Source organism: Aquarana catesbeiana, linkage group LG02, assembly GCF_042186555.1.
Source record: "Aquarana catesbeiana isolate 2022-GZ linkage group LG02, ASM4218655v1, whole genome shotgun sequence".
Taxonomy (NCBI): Eukaryota; Metazoa; Chordata; class Amphibia; order Anura; family Ranidae; genus Aquarana; species Aquarana catesbeiana.
Genome location: NC_133325.1, coordinates 557861943 through 557883220, shown reverse-complemented (window position 1 = coordinate 557883220; position 21278 = coordinate 557861943). Strand labels below are relative to the sequence as shown.

The 21278-nt window shown below is 42.0% G+C and overlaps 1 protein-coding gene across 1 annotated transcript in view; it reads right to left on the bottom strand.

The window, feature by feature from the left end:
* BLTP3A (bridge-like lipid transfer protein family member 3A) overlaps positions 1-21278 on the bottom strand; it is a 151834-nt gene that overhangs the window by 32366 nt on the left and 98190 nt on the right. The window contains exons 11-17 of the mRNA XM_073616011.1: positions 20842-20915; positions 20633-20759; positions 20342-20532; positions 19252-20261; positions 18737-18876; positions 17202-17281; positions 16952-17069 (exon numbers count right to left, since the gene is read on the bottom strand). Of these exons, the coding sequence (XP_073472112.1) occupies positions 16952-17069; positions 17202-17281; positions 18737-18876; positions 19252-20261; positions 20342-20532; positions 20633-20759; positions 20842-20915 (1740 nt within the window). The remainder of the gene's footprint in view (positions 1-16951; positions 17070-17201; positions 17282-18736; positions 18877-19251; positions 20262-20341; positions 20533-20632; positions 20760-20841; positions 20916-21278) is intronic.

Sequence of the window (21278 nt, the reverse complement as noted above, 5' to 3'; positions counted from 1 at the left end):
ACCGGGCTCCCTGTGAAGACCAAGTCTATGCGGGAAAACGTTCTATGGGAGGCCGAGTGGCATGTGTATGCCCTGGTCAGGGGGTGACGCCACCTCCAGACATCCGTCAAGCCATAGGTGTCCGCCCACTCAGCCAACCCAGGGCAATGATGTCCCGCAGGAGTTAGCCTGTCGACGTCCGGGTCAGGGACCAGATTGAAGTCACCCAATATAACATTATTATCAGAAGCAAATTCAGCCATCTTGCCGGTGATCTGGTTGAGCACCAGCAAGGAAGCCGGAGGAGGCAAATATAAGCCCACAATAGTCCATGTTAAAGAGTATATTTTAGCATGAATAATAACGTACCGACCGTCAGGGTCCAGGGCCAAGTCCAGGAGCCGAAAAGGAAGTGATTTCAATACCAGAATAGTAACACCCCTAGAAAAAGTGGAGTGCGTAGAATGGTAATGGTGGCCCACCCATGGTTTTTTTTAGGGCCAAAACCCTACGCCCCGTTAGGTGTGTCTCTTGAAGGACACAAATGTGTGGGTTATAGGTTTTAATGAATTGGAACACCAGGGAACGCTTGACCGAGGAGTTCAGTCCCCTGGTGTTCCAGGAGATGATGTTAAGGGAGGACATGTCTACAAGGGATAATAAGAGTATTAGGGGTAATGCAGGTCACGGCTCCCGAGCTGGGCCCCAGGACCCGAAACGGACACACCTGGAAATAGTGCAATGCTGAGAAGTCAAATATTATAGTACAAATTTCAAATAAAAACAAAACCAAACCAAAAAAAAAAACGATAAAGGATACCAGTATCTAAAGTAAATGCAATTTGCCCTATTAGGGGAACTTTCCGCACCCCCCACCCCACCCAACCCCCCAAAACTGAGGCGGGTTTCAATCCCAAACTTGTTCAGCTCGCCGGCTGCAACAGGGGGTCCATGGAAGAGGCGAGCCCACCCCCCCGAAACATCACACGGGGGGAGGAAGCAGCAGTTCAAGCGGGTTTCCACATATGAGATCTCCGCTTGTGATACAGCAGGCTGTGAGGGCCTGGAAAGTCAGACGGAGGAAGTTAGCTCACATTGCGACCTCACAGTGAAGTCGATCCGTGTTTAGGAGGATACCTAAAGCAAGAGTTCCAGCATTGTTCAAGGGAAGAAACAGGTGTAAAGGAACTGTGTGTCCCAACGGTCTCCTGACCAAGTACTTTGGCAGGGGCATTAACTTGAAATTTCCCTGGTAGGGGTAGTGAGCATCCCTCCTCAATTCCGCACTCAAAGTAGCTTGAAATGGGCCCAGGCCATGCAACAAACTGCATTGTCAATGTGTTAATTTGCGTGGTAGCTCGGACCTGGGCCGAAGCCATGGAGGGTAAGCAATAAGAAGGGTCATACAACACATACCAGGTAGATCCTCAACGAATCTGTGGTAGGGAGTCCAACCAGGCTGAGGCCTCTCTCGCTGTAGTAAAGAAACGAGTTGTCTCGCCATCCTGGACTCTGAGGCGAGCAGGGAAGAGCACACTGTAGCGAATGCTGCGTGATCGCAACGCTGCTTTAACTTGGTCAAAAGATTTCCTGAGTTTCTGTGTCTCCATCGAATAGTCCGGGAAGATCATCAGCTTTGTATTTTGGAATATGAGGTCCGCAACATTTCTAGAAGCGTGGAGAACTTTGTCTCTGTCTCTGAAGTTGAGGAGATGGAGTATGAAGGTGTGGGGGGGGGGATCCAGGGGGTCCCGGCTTAGGCGGGATGCGGTGCGCCCTCTCCACCGTGTAATAAGGTGACCAGCGGGCCTCAGGTAGCAGGTCACGCAGCAGAGCCTCTATGAAGGAGGTGGGATTAGTCCCCTCTACCCCCTCCGGTAGACCAACAATGCGGAGATTATTACGTCGATTCCTGTTCTCTGCGTCCTCGGCTCGGTATTCAAGGGCTTTTACTTTGGTTTGAAGTGTACGGAGTGCTGCCCCATGGTCCGCAATGGTATCTTCAGTGGTACTCAATCTCTGCTCTGTCTCAGTAACTCGCGATCTGATTTTATCTATATCTTGACGGATGAGACCCATATCCAGCTGGACAGCTTCGATTTTGGATGCTAACGTGGATTGGCAGGTGGCGATAGCCGCCATGACATCCTCCAGCCAGGGGGGTCAAGAGTCATCCGGTTCCATAGCGGTAATCTGTGAGGCTTTGTGGGCGCTGCGGGCATTAAAGTCCTCCGGAGAGGGGCAGGCGGGCGAGGGGAGTCCAACTGTGGTGGAAAGTCAGCCTCTTACCCCCTTTACTATACTTTGCACTGGAGTTCCTGCGTCTCATTCAGGAGCCAGGGGGCCCAAAGCCGGGCAATAGTCAGCAACTGGCTATGGGAACCTGTCTGCAGGGTCAGGGGTAGTCAAGCAGTAGATATGGTAGTGTATATGTCCCCTTAACAGATTTTTCGCTCACCTGCAGTTATAAGATGCAGAAGGTATCTACTTCAGGCCTCCACAGATAGATCAGGGTATGCAGCCAGCCAGGGATCCCCAGAATCTGGAGGACAGGAGGGGGGAGGTAATACAGGAGTTGTTTCCCTAAACAGGGAGATATCCCCACTCAGCACAGGGCCTCCTCGTCTAGGCCAGTAGGATCAGGTTCACCCTCAGTCCTGTGGCTCCGGAGCTTCAGGAGAGGCCACGATTGCGGCCTAGTCACGCGTGGAAGGAAGGTGAGACCAGGCCCAGAGCGCGGCCTATGAACAGTCCAGGGTCTCCTCACCTGCCCCCATCCACCATCTACAGCAGCCAGCTAGGTCGGACAATAGGACCGATCGCGCCAGGGGACTCACGGATCGCCAATCTCGACCCGGGAAGGGAAATCCTCCTCTCTCCTCACTCACTAGGGAGTACCGGGTTCCCCCCCAAGCAGCTGGGATTAAAACTGGGAGTTTTTGGAGCGATGGATCCGGATTTTGGAATCGGCTGAGCGGAGTTCTCTGGAAAAACCGCCACTCACAACGCCATCTTGGCCACGCCCCGTATTAAGTGTTTACATTCAAATGGAATTCTTAAAGCCCAATTCTGGGTTAGCCCCCCAAACTCATGCAGAAAACAATGCTTGTTTTTCCAGGGGATCATTTAGCAAAAAAGACCCATGGTCCCACAGTCTTCCTCCTGTCAGTTCTGGCAGAGATGACCGAACCACTAAAGCAGCTTTTTTGGCCAGTTGTGTTGCCTTGCCTCTCATCCACATCATCATGCACAATACATTGTAATTTATGACATCAAGGGCCAGACCACATTCTAGCACTGGAGAGAAGAGGTTTGCAGAACGAACTGCTGTAAGAACATCAGCTAAAGCAAGTATTTCTCTTTTTGAGATATAACCTAAGCAAATATTTTGCATATGCTGGGAAAGGGGTGGTGGGGGGCAATTTAATTTTATAGGCCAGCTTGTATTTCAACTTTAAATGTAATTTCCATCAATTTTAAGACAGCCTTTGAAAACATTTTGCAACATATTATTTGCTCTATACATGTTTTATGATTGGTACTAGAAGAGAGAAAGTTTGTGTTTTGTACTAGGGTTGCACAGATACCACTTTAAAACCGAGTACAAGTACCAATACTTTTTTCAAGTACTCACCGATACTTTTTTTAATGTCATGTGACAGCGGCACTAATATGCAGCACTGATGAGGTGTGGACTGTATCAGTAGTTTTTTTTTATTTTTTACAACTTTTTTTTATAATTTTTTACAATTTATATATATATATTTTTTACAATGCTTTCCTTTTGTGGGGGGTGTGTGGGTATTTAATTTATTATTTTTACAATTTAACCTTTTAAATATTTTATACTAATCTTTATTTATTTATGATCAGCCCTGTTGGGGGGGGGCTTTGGTGAGATATCAGGGGTCTAAACAGACCCCTGACAGCTCCCATTTCAGATGGGGAAAGGGACTGGGGACAGAAATTCTCCAATCCCATTCTCAGCAGTCTCTGCTGCACTGAAGATGAATGAACAGAAGACAATGGCTCCTGTCCATTCATAAACTGAAACATTGTAAACACAGTTTACGATGCTCAGTGACAGTTATGAATGAACAGAGTCAGTAATCACTGACTCTGTTCATTCAGAAAAGGTAGGAGCTGGTAAATGAAGATTTACTGGCTCCTTCCCCTGCTCTCCATCCTGACAGATCCAGGACGAGGGGGGGACTGAGCACAGAGGGGGACGAGAGCAGGACCCGAGGAGCAGGAGGAGGACACAGGTGACAGCTCGGTATGATCGGTGCGGGCGTTATATGCACTGATCTCCCTGTATAGCCGCTTCTCCTCCTCTTCCTCCTGCAGCTATTGGCTGCTTTACTGAAAGGTATACAGGGAGATCGGTGCCTGTAACTGCCCGTACTGATCATCTGTGAGGTTGCCTGGTTCCTCCGGTACACAGAGGACAACACAAGTATCGGATTAGGCATCGGAAGCATTTGCACGAGTATGAGTACAAGTACTCGTGCAAATGCTCGGTATCGGCACCGATACTAGTATTGGTGCAAGCCTAATTTGTACACCATGAATGTGGAAATTTTAGGGTTAAAAAAAATACATTGGGTGCATATGTGAGGTAAAGTGTGCCTCCCCGGGCACCAGAAATTATGCTAGGTATATAATATGCCTATAACAGCCCAGTGTGCATGAACCCTTAGTTGAGAAAGCTTTTTCTTACAAGTGCCCCTCTCAATCTATTTATTGATAACATCACTAAGAATATAAGCCTATAACAATCATTAAAGCTGAACTCAACACAAAATGTTTAAGACATTCCTCAATAGCTACTAACTATACAAAACCATTTGTGTGTACTAAATGCTCTTGAAAACCCAGATATTACACTGATAAAGCAGCAGTGACATCATCAACCTGTGCAGATAAGAGAGCTGTGGGTAGAACCTAGCAGGCCCTCCAAGAGACCATTCACTGCACAAGAGAGAGAGAATCACTGCACAAGACAGAGAATCACTGCCTGGTCTTTACTACAAAAAACTCCTGCAAAAAAGGCAATGTTAAGGAGTTGTTTCATGAAGGACTGCTGTACAAATCAGGGAGATATATACAAGGGACTCCCAGATTTAAGTCATTAACATGCCTCTTGTATTTATACTAAATTTAAAGGGGTGGCTAGCCTTGCTTAAGATGCACCACATCCCTATATCAGATACCAAAAAGAAAAAGAGAACCAAATCTTGGAATTTTAATGCTCTTCTCTCTATAAAGATGGTTTGGATTTTGGCCACTAGATGGCACAAATCTTAATGTGCAGACACCTTGAGCATCCGTGTAAGCTGCGCTGGCAGGGTTCAGCAGCAATGCAACTTCTATGTATGACGTCATCACTGGCCTGTACATGACGTGCCCATCAGATGTTATGTCGCCGCCTCTGTGGTCGGTAGTGTGTTTAATATGGGGGAAAGATACAGTAGATGAGGCAGGGAGATCATTCTTTGTATGCCTCTTGCGCATACCCATCCACCTGTGGGTTGTGGGTCCCTAGTGAGAGGAGGACCCCTGCTGAATATTTTGGTGTGAGCTTTATGTTATTAGAACAATATGCATTGCATAGCTGCCCTTCAGTTGAGCTTATTTTTTTACAACAGCAGTTTTGTGTTAATAAGGTTGATTTCTTTAAACTGTATACTGTATTGGCAATACATAAATACAGCACTCACAAACATAGATCCGTAATAGATAAAAACCAAAAAGTAAAGTCCATATAAACTATAAAAGTGCTTCAAATCTGGTGTACAAAAAACGTAGAAAATGATTCACATCTGGTGTACAAAAAGTGCACAGAAAATACTGCAGAAGAATTTTCAGGTGTACCAAGACACCCCCACATGTGTCCCCACTCACCAGATCGCAACGACACCCAGCTTTTCAGTCTGGGGGTCAGTATAGACTTATAACGACATCCAAAGGATGTCACAGGATGGCAGGCTCAGTGATGAAATTTGATGATGAGTGATCCTTCAATGTTATTTCTCAGCCATAAAAACCAGGTACCCAAAGGAAAAAGAGGGACCAATAGTGAAGTATGCTAAGAACAGATATTTATTGCGCATAAAAATTATCTGGGGAACCGGATTGTACAATCCACAAGTCTCTCCTCTACTGCCCCTTCCAGCAATGTCTCCTCTCTACTTTCTCCCGACCTAGTAGTAGAGAGAAGACATTGCTGGAATGGGCGGTAGAGGAGAGACTTGTGGATTGTACAATCCAGTTCCCCAGATGAAGTCACGAGTCATGACGTAAAGCGTAGGGAGTGGCAGAGAGAACAGACGTAAACCGGAAGTCACGCGAGAAGGCGCTCTAGACGCCATTCCATCTGTATCTGCTTGTTTTTAACTGTTTTAATGTAAGAGACCACCCAGAAGCCCTTAATAAATTTAATACCTTTTACCTAACATACTACACTATTGGAGGCTTTCTTTTTTCCCTCTCTTTACCACCGGGCCTTTCGTGCCTCGGTGGAACACATTGTGACAGGCATGTGTACGGCATTGGGAACAGAGAGGAAATCACCAAAGCCGTGGTGAATGGATGAGAACTTTTGGGCCATATTCAGATGCTGTATACAGACCTAAAAACAGATGCTTATTAGCGATGCTTGTTTTATGACCAATTAAGGTGAGAGTCCTGAGAGACTGATGTTATCAAGAGTTTTTTCATGAGGACTTTTATGAACTTTGGCCAGCTTATTTATTTTTTCAGCGAATCACTTTATGCAGTTTTTTACGGCCAGAATTGGGCCTTTCACTTACCCATTTTTTGAACTTTTACTCTCTTTACACGGATAGAGAGCCCTTTTATATTTATTTATCACTTCTTTTCTATTGACATAATTTTATTATATTCACTTGATAGTGATGTCATTTATAGTCATGCACTTTATATATGTTTGAGATACTTTTATCTTGTGTGAATAGATTTGATTGCGCGAGATCACTTTTATTTAATATTTCAATAGGTGTAGTGTGAACACCTTTAGATTTTGCTGCTATCTTTTCAGATATCATCACACATTATTTTGTACTGTGCACATTCACTGCATTTGCTCATTAGTAGCACGAAGGACACTTTCACTTTCAGCGCAGCACATATATTTATACTTATTTTTGGTGGGGAACATACACTGGGTGTTTTCACCAGCTGAATGTTTTCAATCATGTTTATTTACGTGGCAGTGCATACATTTTGCTTTGTTTTATTTGAATAGAGAGCAGTAGCCAGGATTGTGACTCTCCTCCCCACTTTATCAGCCCTTCTTTTTTTTCTCATCTAGCACATCTTCAACCCAGCCTCACCCAACTCCCCCCAAACCACCCCTTTATCTAATCTTCCTAGGTGATAGGTATCGGTAATTGGTATCAGCAAGTTCTTAAAAAAAAGAACTCATACTGTGTCAAAAAAGTGGCATCGGTGCAACCCTACCGACTGTAGGGGGGATTTTCAAAAGAGGGGTATGGCGGCCCCCCATGGAGGGGGATGGGCCAGTATCCCAGAGGGAGGGGGAGAGGCCAACACCCTCAGTCGAATGGAGGAGGGGAATGGAAACCGTGGTATCCTATGGCGCCCCCCAAACAGCACAGAGACGAACCAGGCACGGTAAACGGAGAGATTGCAGAGGAGGGAAAAGGAAAAAGAAAGAGAGGGACTTAATGCATTGTATTTTTAACCTAAGTGACGCTACCTTTACTTTAGCGCGCTCAAAGTGTTAGTGTTGGGCCTCAAGTTTGCTCCCGACAAGGAACTTAATAAATTTGATATTTTTATTGACTATCAGAAGTATATGAGGAAAATAAATATCAAGAAACATTTTAGTAAAATTTCACCTCAGGTAGGACAGGAAGTCTTCTACTACAGTCACACCAATTTGAGGAATAATTCGATGTTTAACCCTAGAAACCCCAATAACCATTTTTCTGAGGTGTTTAGATCCCTGGTCCAACAGAACCTAGAAGGTTTACCCATCAAACATAGTAGGCGTAAGACCGACCTAGAAAGGGGGCTCAAATCTTTAGTAAAAAACAGATTGTGATCAGAAGTGCTGATAAAGGGGGGGGGGGGGTTTGGTCATTCTCAACAAATCTGATTATTTAGCTGACTTTAACAGACTTTTCTATGATGCTGAAACCTATGAAAAATTGGGGGGTAATCCCACCAACAAATTTAAAGCCAAGCTGAAACGCTTGGTAAAAAATGCCCAGGACGAGGGTATTGTTACAAAGAAAGAGGCCAGGTACTTAGTGCCTGATGCTTCCAAGAGTACCGGTAATTTATCAATTGCCCAAAATTCATAAGAATCCATCCAAACCACCCAGGAGACCCATTGTGAGTGGGGTGGACTCATTGTTTGCGAGAATTGGTGAATAACTGGACAGTTTCTTTCAGCCGTTGGCACAGAGCTGTCCGGCCTATCTTAAGGATAGTAGGGATCTCATACAACTATTGCAGGGGATTGAGGTCAGTGAGGAGCATCTGTTGGTCAGTATTGATGTCAATTCCCTTTACACTAACATTCAACAGAAACATGCTATTGAGGTGGTGGTATGGGCTTTAAATAACACTAATATGGAACATAAACAAAAGGATTTTCTGGTACATGCCTTAGATCTAGCCATGAGTCATAATTTTTTCTGGCATGATAAAAACTGTTTTTTAGGCAGAAAAAAGGAGTGGCCATGGGGGCTAAGTATGCCCCCTCAGTGGCAAACTTATTCATGAGTCACTGGGAAAAAGATGCCATATTCAGTGGTAACTTACCTCAGCTAAAGTTTTATTAGCGTTATATCGATGACATTGTCATTGTTTGGGCAGGATCAAAAGAGTCGTTCTTACAGTTTTTGTCAAAAATTGGTGAGAACAGATATGGCATTTCATTCTCGGCAGTTTCTGACAATCAGAGTATTAACTTCCTCGATCTGGTCATTTTTAAAGATAATCATCAATTGTCCATAAAAACCTTTTTTAAGGAAGTGGACTGTAATGGTTATATTCCCCTGGGGAGCTGCCATCATCCTCGATGGCTCAGCTCTATCCCCAAGAGTAAATTTATGAGAGTCAGGCGAAATTGCGCCAGAACTGAGGATTTTGACTCACAGGCGCTATACTTCACAAGAGCTCAACAAAACCTTGCTCTCAGTTAGGAATATGAATAGAGACAATTTATTTAAGAAAAGAGAGTCAAATGAGAGAGATTTTGGAATTGCTTTTATGACAGGTTTTACCCAGCAATACAGACAAGTAGAAAAAATTATTCGTAAGCACTGGCACTTACTGTTGAAGGACAGTGATCTGGCCAAATCTTTACCCGACAAAATATTGTTTATCTACACCAAACCTCCCACTTTACGGCTGAAATTGGCTCCTAATGTGGTTGACCCCCCTAAGAAGACTGTCACCTTTTTAGATCAAGTTGGTTTCTTCAGCTGTGGGAGGTGTGTAATGTGTAGAATGTCTAAACATAGAGTAAGGAAGACACTCGAGTTCACATCCCATTCCTCTGGCGAGTCCCACAAGATTAACAAATTCATCACATGTGAGACTACCCACGTCACGTATCTTCTGTCTTGCCCTTGTGGACTTCAGTACATGGGTAGGACCACCAGAGCATTGGGGGTTTGCCCACGTGAACATGTTAACCGGATTAAAAAGGGTTTCAAACATTACAGCTTGTCTAACCACTTTAGGCTATTCCATGGTAGGTATCCTAGTGGACTTACCTTTTGTGGTATTAAAAGAGTTGAAAGTCATTGAAGAGGAGGCAACCTCAAGAGAGCCATCTCTCATAATGAGACCCAGTGGATTCATCGATTGAGGACGATGAACCCTATGGGGTTAAACATCGAATTAGACCTTAATTGCTTTCTGTCCAATTTTTTATATATTTTAATGTATCTGTATAATTCTTATTGGTCTAAATAGGCGTGTTCATTTTCATTATATTTTGTTCATTTTTTTTATTTTTGTTTTTATTTTTTTATTTTCATTGTTATTTTACAATTCATTTTTTTATTTTATTTTTTTCATTTTTATTTTTTATTATTATTTTTATTTATTTTAATTTTTATTTTCATTTTTAATTTTCATTTCTATTTCTCTTTTTTTTATTTTTTTTTTTCATTTTCCATTTATTCCTATCATTTTTCTTATTTTATTTTCAATTTTCTAAATTTACTCTTAGTTCCCATTTATTTTTCATTCATTAAATTTGTTGGAGTGTTTTCATGTTCTTCATCTGTTTACCATGTCACCAGAACTGACGCCAAGTTATGTTGAAGTTTATCCAACCAAAGATATGGCGTCAGTGTCTCCCATGTGGATTGTGCTCTATCCATATGGGTGACAGTTGTTTCCCAACCAACAAAATGGCGGCTGCATTCATGTGATTGGTGGGAATAGGGGGAGTGTATTCTCTCCTCTGTGTTTTAAGGCAGTCAGTCCCAATCGGAAATCAGGTCCTTTGATGACGCCCTGCGGGAGGGCGAAATGCATTGACGCGACGCACTACCGGCACGACTGACATAATTTCTGGTCTCGTGAAAAGAACGCCACTGACGGCGTTTGCTGTATTCTCTTACTATTCCATGCCTGTTTTTTAACTTACGTCTGTAAGTATACACTTTTTATGCGCAATAAATATCTGTTCTTGGCATACTTCACTATTGGTCCCTCTTTTTCCTTTGGGTACCTGGTTTTTATGGCTGAGAAATAACATTGAAGGATCACTCATCATCAAATCTTATCACTGAACCTGCCATCCTGTAACATCCTTTGGATGTCGTTATAAGTGTATACTGACCCCCAGACTGAAAAGCTGGGTGTTGTTGCGATCTGGTGAGTGGGGACACATGTGGGGGTGTCTTGGTACGCCTGAAAATTCTTCTGCAGTATTTTCTGTGCACTTTTTGTACACCAGATTTGAAGCACTTTTATAGTCTATATGGACTTTACTTTTTGGTATTTATCTATTATGGGTCTATGTTTGTGAGCGCTGTATTTATGTATTGCCACTGTGGTCAAGTGTTTAGCACTTTGTGTATAGCAGCTTCATTCAACTTTTTTCACCCTATTTTGCACACCATCAGCGCGAGTTTAAATATTTAGATTATATATTGTCACTGTATACTGTATTGGCTGTTTTGGACTTAAATGCCCCAAGTTAAACAAGATTGGCATAGTTATGGTACAATTTTTTGTAAGAACTGTCATATGGTTTTGCTGCTTGTTGTCACCTGTATACCCCTTTTACACTGGGGCAGCGGGTCCGCTATCGGTAAAGCGCCGTTTTAGTGACGCTTTACCGCTGTTATGGTGGCACTTTTAGGCCACTAGTGGGGCGCTTTTAACTCCCGCTAGCGGCCAAGGAAAGGGTTCATAGTGCCCGTTTTGCGGCATTGCTAAAGCGCTTTGGGAGCACTGCCCATTCATTTCAATGGGCAGGGGCGGTGGAGAAGCGGTGTATACACTGTTCCCACACTGCCCTAAGGATGCTGCTTGCAGGACTTTTTTTCTGGTCCTGCAAGCGCACCGCTCCAGTGTGAAAGCACTTGGGCTTTCACACTGGGGTGGCTTGAGAGGCGCTTTACAGAAGCTATATTTAGCGCAAAAACGCCTGAAAAGCACCCCAGTGTGAAAGGGTTCTTTATATCAGGTTTGGGGAAAAATATTTAATCTACCAATTTTTCAATATAGCGATTACAGAATGCACTTTAGCATAAGCCATAGGGGTGTCCCATTTACAGTTGTGCTCATAAGTTTACATATCCTGCAGAATTTATGATTTCTTTTTTCAGAGAATATGAACGAGAACACAAAAACTGTTCTTTCATTCATGGTTAGTGTTTGGCCGAAGCCATTTATTATCAACTGTGTTTACTCTTTTTAAATCATAATGGCAACAGAAACTACCCAAATGACCCTGATCAAAAGTTTACATACCCTAGTGATTTTGGCCTGATAACATGCACACAAGTTGACACAAAGGGGTTTGAATGGCTATTAAAGGTAACCATCCTCACCTGTGATCTGTTTGCCTACGTTTCTGGATTCTGAGTCATGGGGAAAGCAAAAGAACGGTCAATGGATCTGGGGGAAAAGGTAGTTGAACTGTATAAAACAGTAAAAAGGGATATAAAAAGATATCCAAGGAATTGAGAATGCCAATCAGCAGTGTTCAAACTCTAATCAAGAAGTGGAAAATGAGGTGTCTGTTGAAACCAAACCACGGTCAGGTAGACCAACTAAGAGTTCTGCCGCAAATGCCAGGAAAATTGTTCAGGAAGCAATGAAAAACCCACAAATAACTTCAGGTGAAATACAGGACTCTCTGAAAACATGTGGTGTGGCTGTTTCAAGATGCACAATAAGGAGGCACTTGAAGAAAGATGGGATGCATGGTCGAGTCGCCAGAAGAAAGCCATTACTAAACAAATGCCACAAAGAATCCCACTTACAATACGCCAAACAGCACAGAGACAATCCTCAAACCTTCTGGCACAAAGTCATTTGGAGTGATAAGACCAAAATTTTGCTTTTTGGCCACAACCATAAACGCTACATTTGGAGAGGAGTCAACAAGGCCTATGATGAAAGGTACATCATTCCTACTGTGAAACACGGGAGGTGGATCACTGATGTTTTGGGGATGTGTGAGCTACAAAGGCACAGGAAATTTGGTCAAAATTGATGGCAAGATGAATGCAGTATGTTATCAAAAAATACTGGAGGAACATTTGCATTCATCAGCCAGGAAGCTGTGCATAGGACGTACTTGGACATTTCAACATGACAATAATCCAAAACACAAGGCCAAGTCGACCTGTCATTGGCTACAGCAGAATAAAGTGAAGGTTCTGGAGTGGCCATCTCAGATTCCTGACCTCAATATCATTGAGCCACTCTGGGGAGATCTCAAACATGCAGTTCACAGACAGCCCAAGAATTAACAGAAACTGGAAGCTTTTTGCCAAGCGGAATGGGCAGCTTTACCACCTGAGAGAATAAAGAGCCTCATCCACAAATACCACAAAAGATTTCAAGCTGTCATTGATGTTAAAGGGTGCAATACACGGTATTAAGAACTAGGGTATGTAAACTTTTGATCAGGGTCATTTGGGTAGTTTGTGTTGTCAATGATTTTAAAAAGAGTAAACACTGTTGATTGATAATAAATGGCTTTAGCCAAACACTAACCATGAGTGAAAGAAAAGTTTTTGTGTTATCATTCATATTCTCTGAAAAATGGCCAAGAAATCATAAATTCTGCCAGGGTATGTAAATTTATGAGCACAACTGTATATTTGTTTGCCATCCTCCCACCTTTTCCTAAGACCGATAGGGAGTCCTATCCCTGGCAGCGGCTTGTTTCAACCACTAGCGACTCAGGCCCAAGGTCTTTTGCTGTATTAGGCTGTACATTTGCACTAAAACTATATGTAAGGACAATTATCAACTATGTACATATATTATACCTTTTGCACCTGTATATAAATGACATTTGAAACTGATTTTGGAATGTTCTGATGTTTTAGATAAAGACTCGAACAAAGTTTCACAGAGTTCCTGAAGAAGCAGGTGTTTACCTGTGAAATGTGTTGCAAGAGCTACACGCCCTCCTCACCCAATGAGCGGACTAATATAGCCTAATATGTAAATGTATTGCTATACATTTAACTGTCCAGGTACGTTAAAAATGTAGGATGTTGGATAGACAGTATCATGTAACTATGATGTCATGTTACCTAAGGGGCACTACCTGATCTATGTATTTGTAACAACCATTTTAAACATGTTTTTAATATGTAAATTTTTTTGTTCAGCATTTTAATGCAAGCCATTGTCAAATATAGGAGTGGCACCTGAAAAGTCTCCGATTTGGTTCTTTTTTTTTTATTTCTGGTATGCCGCTTGTATTTGGATAACAACTGTGTAGCCTGGAGTTCAGTTTTAAACAATTCCTCGCAAATCTCGTCAGGAAGATAAATCTGTACATTTGCAAGCTGAAACAAAATTCCTAGACATTCACCAACTTCTGTTCTCAAATGTGAAATGGTGCTTATCGTACTTATCATCCAATTTAGAACTCAGCCAATGTAACATCCACTGAAAACGTCACTCAGGACATATTACCATACTTACAGTGCATCCGGAAAGTATTCACAGCGCTTCACATTTTCCAAATCTATGTTACAGCCTTATTCCAAAATGGATTAAATTCATTGTTTTCCTCAAATTTCTACAAACAATACCCCATAATGTCAAGGTGAAAGAAGTTTGTTTGAAATCTTTGCAAATTTATTAAAAATAAAAAATAAATCACAAGTTTTCACAGCCTTTGCCTTGACACTCAAAATTGAGCTCAGATGCATTCCGTTTCCACTGATCATCCTTGAGATGTTTCTACAACTTGATTGGAGTCCACCTGTGGTGAATTTAGTTGATTGGACATGATTTGGAAAGGCACACACCTGTCTGTATAAGGTCCCACAGTTAGTGCATGTGAGAGCACAAACCAAGCCATGAAGTCCAAGGAATTGTCTGAAGACCTCCGAGACAGGATTGTATCGTGGCACAGATCTGGGAAAGGGTACACAAAACTTTCTGCAGCATTGAAGGTCCCAATGAGCACAGTGGCCTCAATCATCTGTGAATAGAAACGTTTGGAACCATCAGGATTCTTCCTAGAGTGGGCCACTCAGCCAAACTGAGCGATCAGGGAAGAAGGGCCTTAGCCAGGGAGGTGACCAAGAACCCAATAGTCACTCTGATTTCTCTGTGGAGAGAGGAGAACCTTTTAGAAGAACAACCATCTCTGCAGCACTCCACCAATAAGGCCTGTATGGTAGAGTGGCCAGATGGAAGCCACTCCTCAGTAAAAGGCACATACCAGCCTGTCTGGAGTTTGCCAAAAGACACATGAAGGACTCTCAGACCATGAGAAACCAAAATTCTCTTTTCTGATGAAATAAAGATTGAACACTTTGGCCTGAAGGAGGAGACCAGGCACCACCACTCAATACCTGGCCAATAACATCCCTACAGTGAAGCGTGGTGGTGGCAGCATCAAGCTGTGGGGGTGTTTTTCAGCAGTAGGAACTGGGAGACTAGTCAGGATTGAGGGAAAGATGAATGCAGCAATGTACAGAGATGTCCTTGATGGAAACCTGCACCAGAGCGCTCTGGACCTCAGACCGGGGCGAAGATTCATCTCCTAACGACTCTAAGCACACAGTCAACATAACAAAGGAGTGGCTGTGAGACAACTCTGTGAATGTCCTTGAGTGGCCCAGCCAGAGCCCAGATTTTAACCCCATTGAACATCTCTGCAGAGAGCTGAAAATGGCTGTGCACCATTGCTCCCCATCAAACCTGATGGAGCTTGAGAGGTCCTGCAAAGAAGAATGGGAGAAACTGCCTAAAAATAGGTGTGTCAAGCTTGTAGCATCATACTCAAAAAGACCTGAGGCTGTAATTGGTGCCAAAGGTGCTTCAACAAAGTGTTTCAGCAAAGGCTGTGAATACTTGTGTACATGGGATTTATTTTGTTTTTTATTTTTAATGAGTTTGCAAAGATTTCAAACAAACTTCTTTCACCTTGTCATTATGGGGTATTGTTTGTAGAATTTTGAGGAAAATAATGAATTTAATCCTTTTTGGAATAAGGTTGTAACATAACAAAATGTGGAAAAAGTGAAGCGCTGTGAATACTTTCTGGATGCACTGTATATTACCATATAAAATAGTGAATTTGTATTTAAGGTCTGTTATCACCCTGGTATCCATCTATGCTGCAAAGAACACAAAATTCTACTTTTCTGCACAGCCAGCGATTACCTGTGGCGATTGCTGCTGGACACACTTTGTGTGCATAGAGCAGCGCAGGTAATCCGCTGGCTGTGCGGACAGCTGCAAATAGCTGCAGCTGCCGTCGACCTATCATTTTAGTGAACGGGGCCGGTGGCCGCACCTAGCTGCAGCAGAAATATTTGATTCCTGCTGCTATTCGCACTGGCCCTATTTGCCGATGTGAATGTAGCCTAAATGTCGTGAATGATGCAGATAATTCTGCTATGAATGTCTGTAAATCCAGCATAGTGAATGTGTTTAGATTCACTAGGGTTTTTTTTCTCTTTTTTTTATTCTGTTTATTTATGGTAGACGACAAGACAAACAGAAGAAAAACAAGTGTAATTTAGAGAGCACTACATAATATGTTCATACCAGTGAGAAGAGCCACACACTATGGGTCTGTAGTCTGCTATTACAATCCAAATCACAATATAAAATGTATCAAGGAAGATGGCTCTGAGCGGTAACACAATAAATAAAGTCACGTCACCTGCAGGGTATACAATCAGGAAACCCCACAAAGAGAGTTTTTTGTGTTTATGAAGGAAAAAAAAAAAACAAGATGTAAAGACACAAACCAGTGAGGTTCACTAGGGTTTTTAAATTTATAAACAAAGTGTTAAAATTTCTTTAACTGTCCAGTCAGAATGAAGGTCTCTTGCACATGAGCATTTGAACCCCTGCAACATAAATTCCAGCATTCTTTTCCCAGCTAGGAACCCCAGATGCAGCGCACAGCTGCCCATAGAGATGAATAATTGTGCATGGCTGTATGCAGACATTGAGGTCTATGGGAAGTTGCACACAGCACCTGGGCTTTCTGGGCTGGGGAAACACTTCACGTTGCACAAGACCTAGGTTATTAAACAAACTGTGTTCATGTTGCCTGTAAAAACCACATTCTGCTTTTAATTTGCACTGAAAGAAAGAAAAGAATCTGATACATTAATAAATAGGGACCAACATTATTATTATTATTATTCATATAGAATTAGAAATGTGTAATTTTTTCAGACTAAATTTTTATATGCCTCAAAATAAATGCAAGTAAGAAAAGAACCCTCATCCTTACCTTTCAAATCTTCAATCTTTTGTGCACAGCTGAGGTCCAAAGCTTGAACAATAACGGAAACATCTTCCCCATGTACGTGAGTCACAGAAGTGACATGGTGAAGGGCCAAAGTCAAAATCTAAAAAATGGAATAATAATAAAACAAAAAAAAACAAAAAAAAAATAGACTATATTTGCTTGTTTTGTTTTTGTTAAATATCAGTTTAATCAAAGCATTTCTCTGTCACCAAAATTCTAATGCCTCACTTACCTGCAGTGGTTCCGGACCCTCTGTACTTTGAGAGGTGGTGTCTTGATCAGATAATGCTGTTTCTACATTAACTTCCGATTCTAAAACAAAAATAAATATATAAAAAGATTGCCAATTAAAATTGCTTAGAACAATGACATTACACATTCCTCTTTGGTTTAAATGGAACCATTATTCTTCTCTAGTTTTGCGTATCTAAATTTTTACAGTTGGCCCTGGAAAAGAAGTAGAGGGGATATCTCCAAAATTGAGACATTCGTTCTGGTGGCAGAGATTTCCTCTTAATTCCTGTTGTGTCTTTGGGACAGGAAGTGAGGGGAAATCTTTCTAGTGGACACACAAACAGCAATAAAAAAACGAAACTTCTAATCATTTCACTACGGTATCTAAAACTAAACAAAAGCTTTGGTGGAGTGCTACTTTTAATACCATGGCATATAATGGCAGATATGGCTGAATGAAGTGTAAAATAAACCCTTTATATGTATGTAGAGAGGCAATGGAAGCACAGGTTAATTGGTTAAATCAGTCCCATAATCTCTTTTGGCACTTAGTTTTAACGACAGCAGACCCATACTTCTGTAGAGAACAAAATGAGGCAGCTGAAAAATAGACAGAATGTGCAATATGCAGTGAAATCATACATATTAACAGTGTCAACTGGTATCTCTACCCCAAATTTGTTTGTAGCATAAAATAATGGATACAGGACCTTCTAGACACCTTACTTAAAATCTACATCAACAAATCATATAAAAAAATATATCCAGTTTTTTTTCAGATCAAGCTTAAAAACGTGTTAACCATAAAACCATAGTATAACAATTGCTACCAGGCAAGCACAAAGGTTCGTACAATAAGTCCCCTACTTATGAACAAGTTCTGTTGCCGGGAGCACATTCATAAGTCCAACAAAGATTAGCACTCTTCTGGCGGGGCAAGTCTCCGTCAGAACATAAAGGCACAGCGGGGAAGATTGCTGCACCAACATTGCTTGTGTTGGTATGGTGATCTGTTATTTTTTTTTCAAAAAAAAAAAACCTGTGTTTGTACCCAGTTTTACAGGATTGGAGATCTAAACACATGTTCAAATCTTTGAAAGTTCGCAAATTGACGTTGGTATGTAGGGGACTTACTGTAGTTGATTCAACATAAATATTTATCAGTAAATTACATTATTGCTGTGGTAGTTGCAATATTCAAAGCCTTTGCACATTTTAAGCAGCAGTGTCTGCTTCATCAAGAAGAGGCAACTTTCTAATGTGTTGATATAAGCTACATCATTCATGTAAATCCTGCCAATAGCCTTCTTACAATGGCCATCCGCTCAAATGCAAAATCCCTCTCACAAATTACCCAACTGTATTCCAACAGCAACCCCACAGAGAAACCATAAATCCCTGATGGTGTACAGTCTAAGCTGGTCACTAGCCATATACAGTACAATGATCAGTTCAGGCATTGTTTGACTCTACACACAAGCTTTGTTTATCTTAACACCTGTTGAAGATTAAAGATTTTGTGTTTTAATTTACCAGCATCCATTTTAAGTAAGAAATTCTCAGTAGTTTCGCTGTCCAGAGACAAAACATCCAACCCCTCAATTGAAACTGTGTCAAGAGACTGTGTACGAGAAAGAGGTGAGCTTGTCAGATTATGGGTAGCATCCATATCCCTGAAATAAAAAAAAAAAACAGCAAACATTATTTTGTGCTAGAAAGACAAATACTTGGAAAAGAACGTAAATCTATTAAATGCAAAAGATGCAGATGCAAAAAATGCAGCAAAGATAAAAAAAAGGGGATGGTACCAGGAAAAAGAAGGGGACCAATGGTCTAGTGCAGGGATCTTCAAACTACGGCTCTCCAGCTGTTGCGGAACTACACATCCCATGAGGCATTGTAAAACTGACATTCACAGACATGACTAGGCATGATGGGAATTGTAGTTCCTGAACAACTGGAGGGCCATAGTTTGAAGACCTCTGGTCTAGTGTAAAGCATGAAGAATTTGTGTACAATGTGGTAAGTTCAGGTGAAGTATCACACACTTATGTTTAGTGTCACCCAGAAGACGCTGCATTCTTTCTTTGCCAAGGCTAAAATTCTCTTTTGTCAGACCCAGTGTGTTAAGCAAAGTGTCACGTGCAAAATCCTTTCCCAAAAACAGATCAACAGAAAGTTCCTTTGCCTGTGTGGAATCTTGAGCCACCACCTTATTTAGATTGTCTTTTACTGGAACTTCTACTTTTTCTGCCTTGACATGTTCAACAGGCTGAGCAGGTATTCCTGAGTGCACAACAAACTCCTCCTGAGGTTCTTGTGCTGGTTCCTGTCCAAGAAGTGAAACCTCATTTTTATTAACTGGGATTAACTTGGTCCTCTCCCTTTCACTTCCTGTGTCTCCATCTGTCAGTTCAAATCCAATAAGGCTGCTCCTCTCAGAGTCCTCTGGCTGCACTGGGGAGTGGGAAGCAGAAAGCATAAGGGAAATAGTGACTACAGGAATCAGTAGACCAACACAGACTGCAGGAGGGCAGAGCGGAGGCATTTCTATCGCAAAGTGTAATGATGAATTTGCTACATTTTGCAACCCTTCCAACAAGGCCTGAACCTGCTCCTGTAAACGTAGTAAAGTGAGGTAATGGTAGTGGTTCAGCTGCAATCGTACCATTTGATCCACATTGAACATAACCTGTAGTTGTCGTTCAGATATTAAAAGGCAGGCCAGGGCAGTAAATGGCATGGGGTGGAGAAGCATCTGGTGTTTGGGAACACCTCCCTCAAATTGCAATGACAAACCAGGACTATGTAAACTCCATAAAGATGTTGAGGGGGGCTCAGAGGAAGGATACACATGAGACAGAAATGCAGTGTGCAAAGGTCCTGGAGGATGAAAAGATTTGTGGGCAGCAAAGGACCGGAAGGTATTCTGAAGGTGGTCAATGGTTGACCCAGGAGCTTGCCGTGTGTTTGTTAGGGTAACTGAGGTAAGATGGGCACATATTGAAGAAGGGCGTTCAGGCGGGCTGTAAGAAGGAGGTGGCACAGGGAAACTTAGCTGTAAGGCAAGAAAACAAAGTCAAATGAGAGAAAAAAAAGGACAAAAACAACTGACAGAGAAGTAATAGGAAGACAAACCTTAAGGTTAAATCCATCCAGACGCACATCTCTGTGCTCTCCGGCTTCATCATTCACAATAGAAGTCACAGCAGCAAACTGCTGAAGGTGATGCGATAGGTCTAACATAAAATAATTCAGCCACAGGACAGACTGGGCAGCAATGTATAACAGAAGACCATGTAGCTGTATGTACAGAGCAGGAGGAGGCACTGCAGAGAAAGAATAAATGAACAACAAGAACACAGGGTATCCTCTATGCTAAACAAATAAAAAAGCACCAAGTATAGTCATGAATAATTACTAAAGCACCTGAAAGGCTGTCTCCTGGAAAACGATAATATTCAGTATATTGAAGGTGTACAGCAGAGCAAGCACCAGGAATATGACCACATGAAATAAGTGACGGTTTTTGTGAGCTCTGTCCAGAGGAAGATACCTTTAAAGGGTGAACAAAGCAGTTATAAACCAGTACAGAATGACAAACTAGTTCTTGTAGTTTTACAATTCCACCTTCCTACCTGATGAATGTCCATATCATCTACTCTGATCAGTACAGATCGGAAGTAAAGGGAGGAGGATGACCCTGTCCTGCCTAGGTAAAAAAAAACAAAGTTATTTATAGTGCGAAGGAAGACACAATGAGGTTGATTTACTAAAGGCAAATCCACTTTGCACTACAAGTGCACTTGGAAGTGCAGTGACTTTAGATCTGAGTGGAAGCTCTGCTGATTTTGTCATCCAATCACGTACAAGCAAAAATGCTGTTTCTTATCTTCCTTGCACGTCCCCCTCAGATCTACAGTGACTGCACTTCCAAGTGCACTTGTAGTGCAAAGTGGATTTGCCTTTAGTAAATCAACCCCAATGAATAGAAAAAGAAGACGATGCAGGGAAATTAAAACACATGTAGCCTGCTCATATGTCGAGGATCTAATTTCCTTGATCATACATAGAG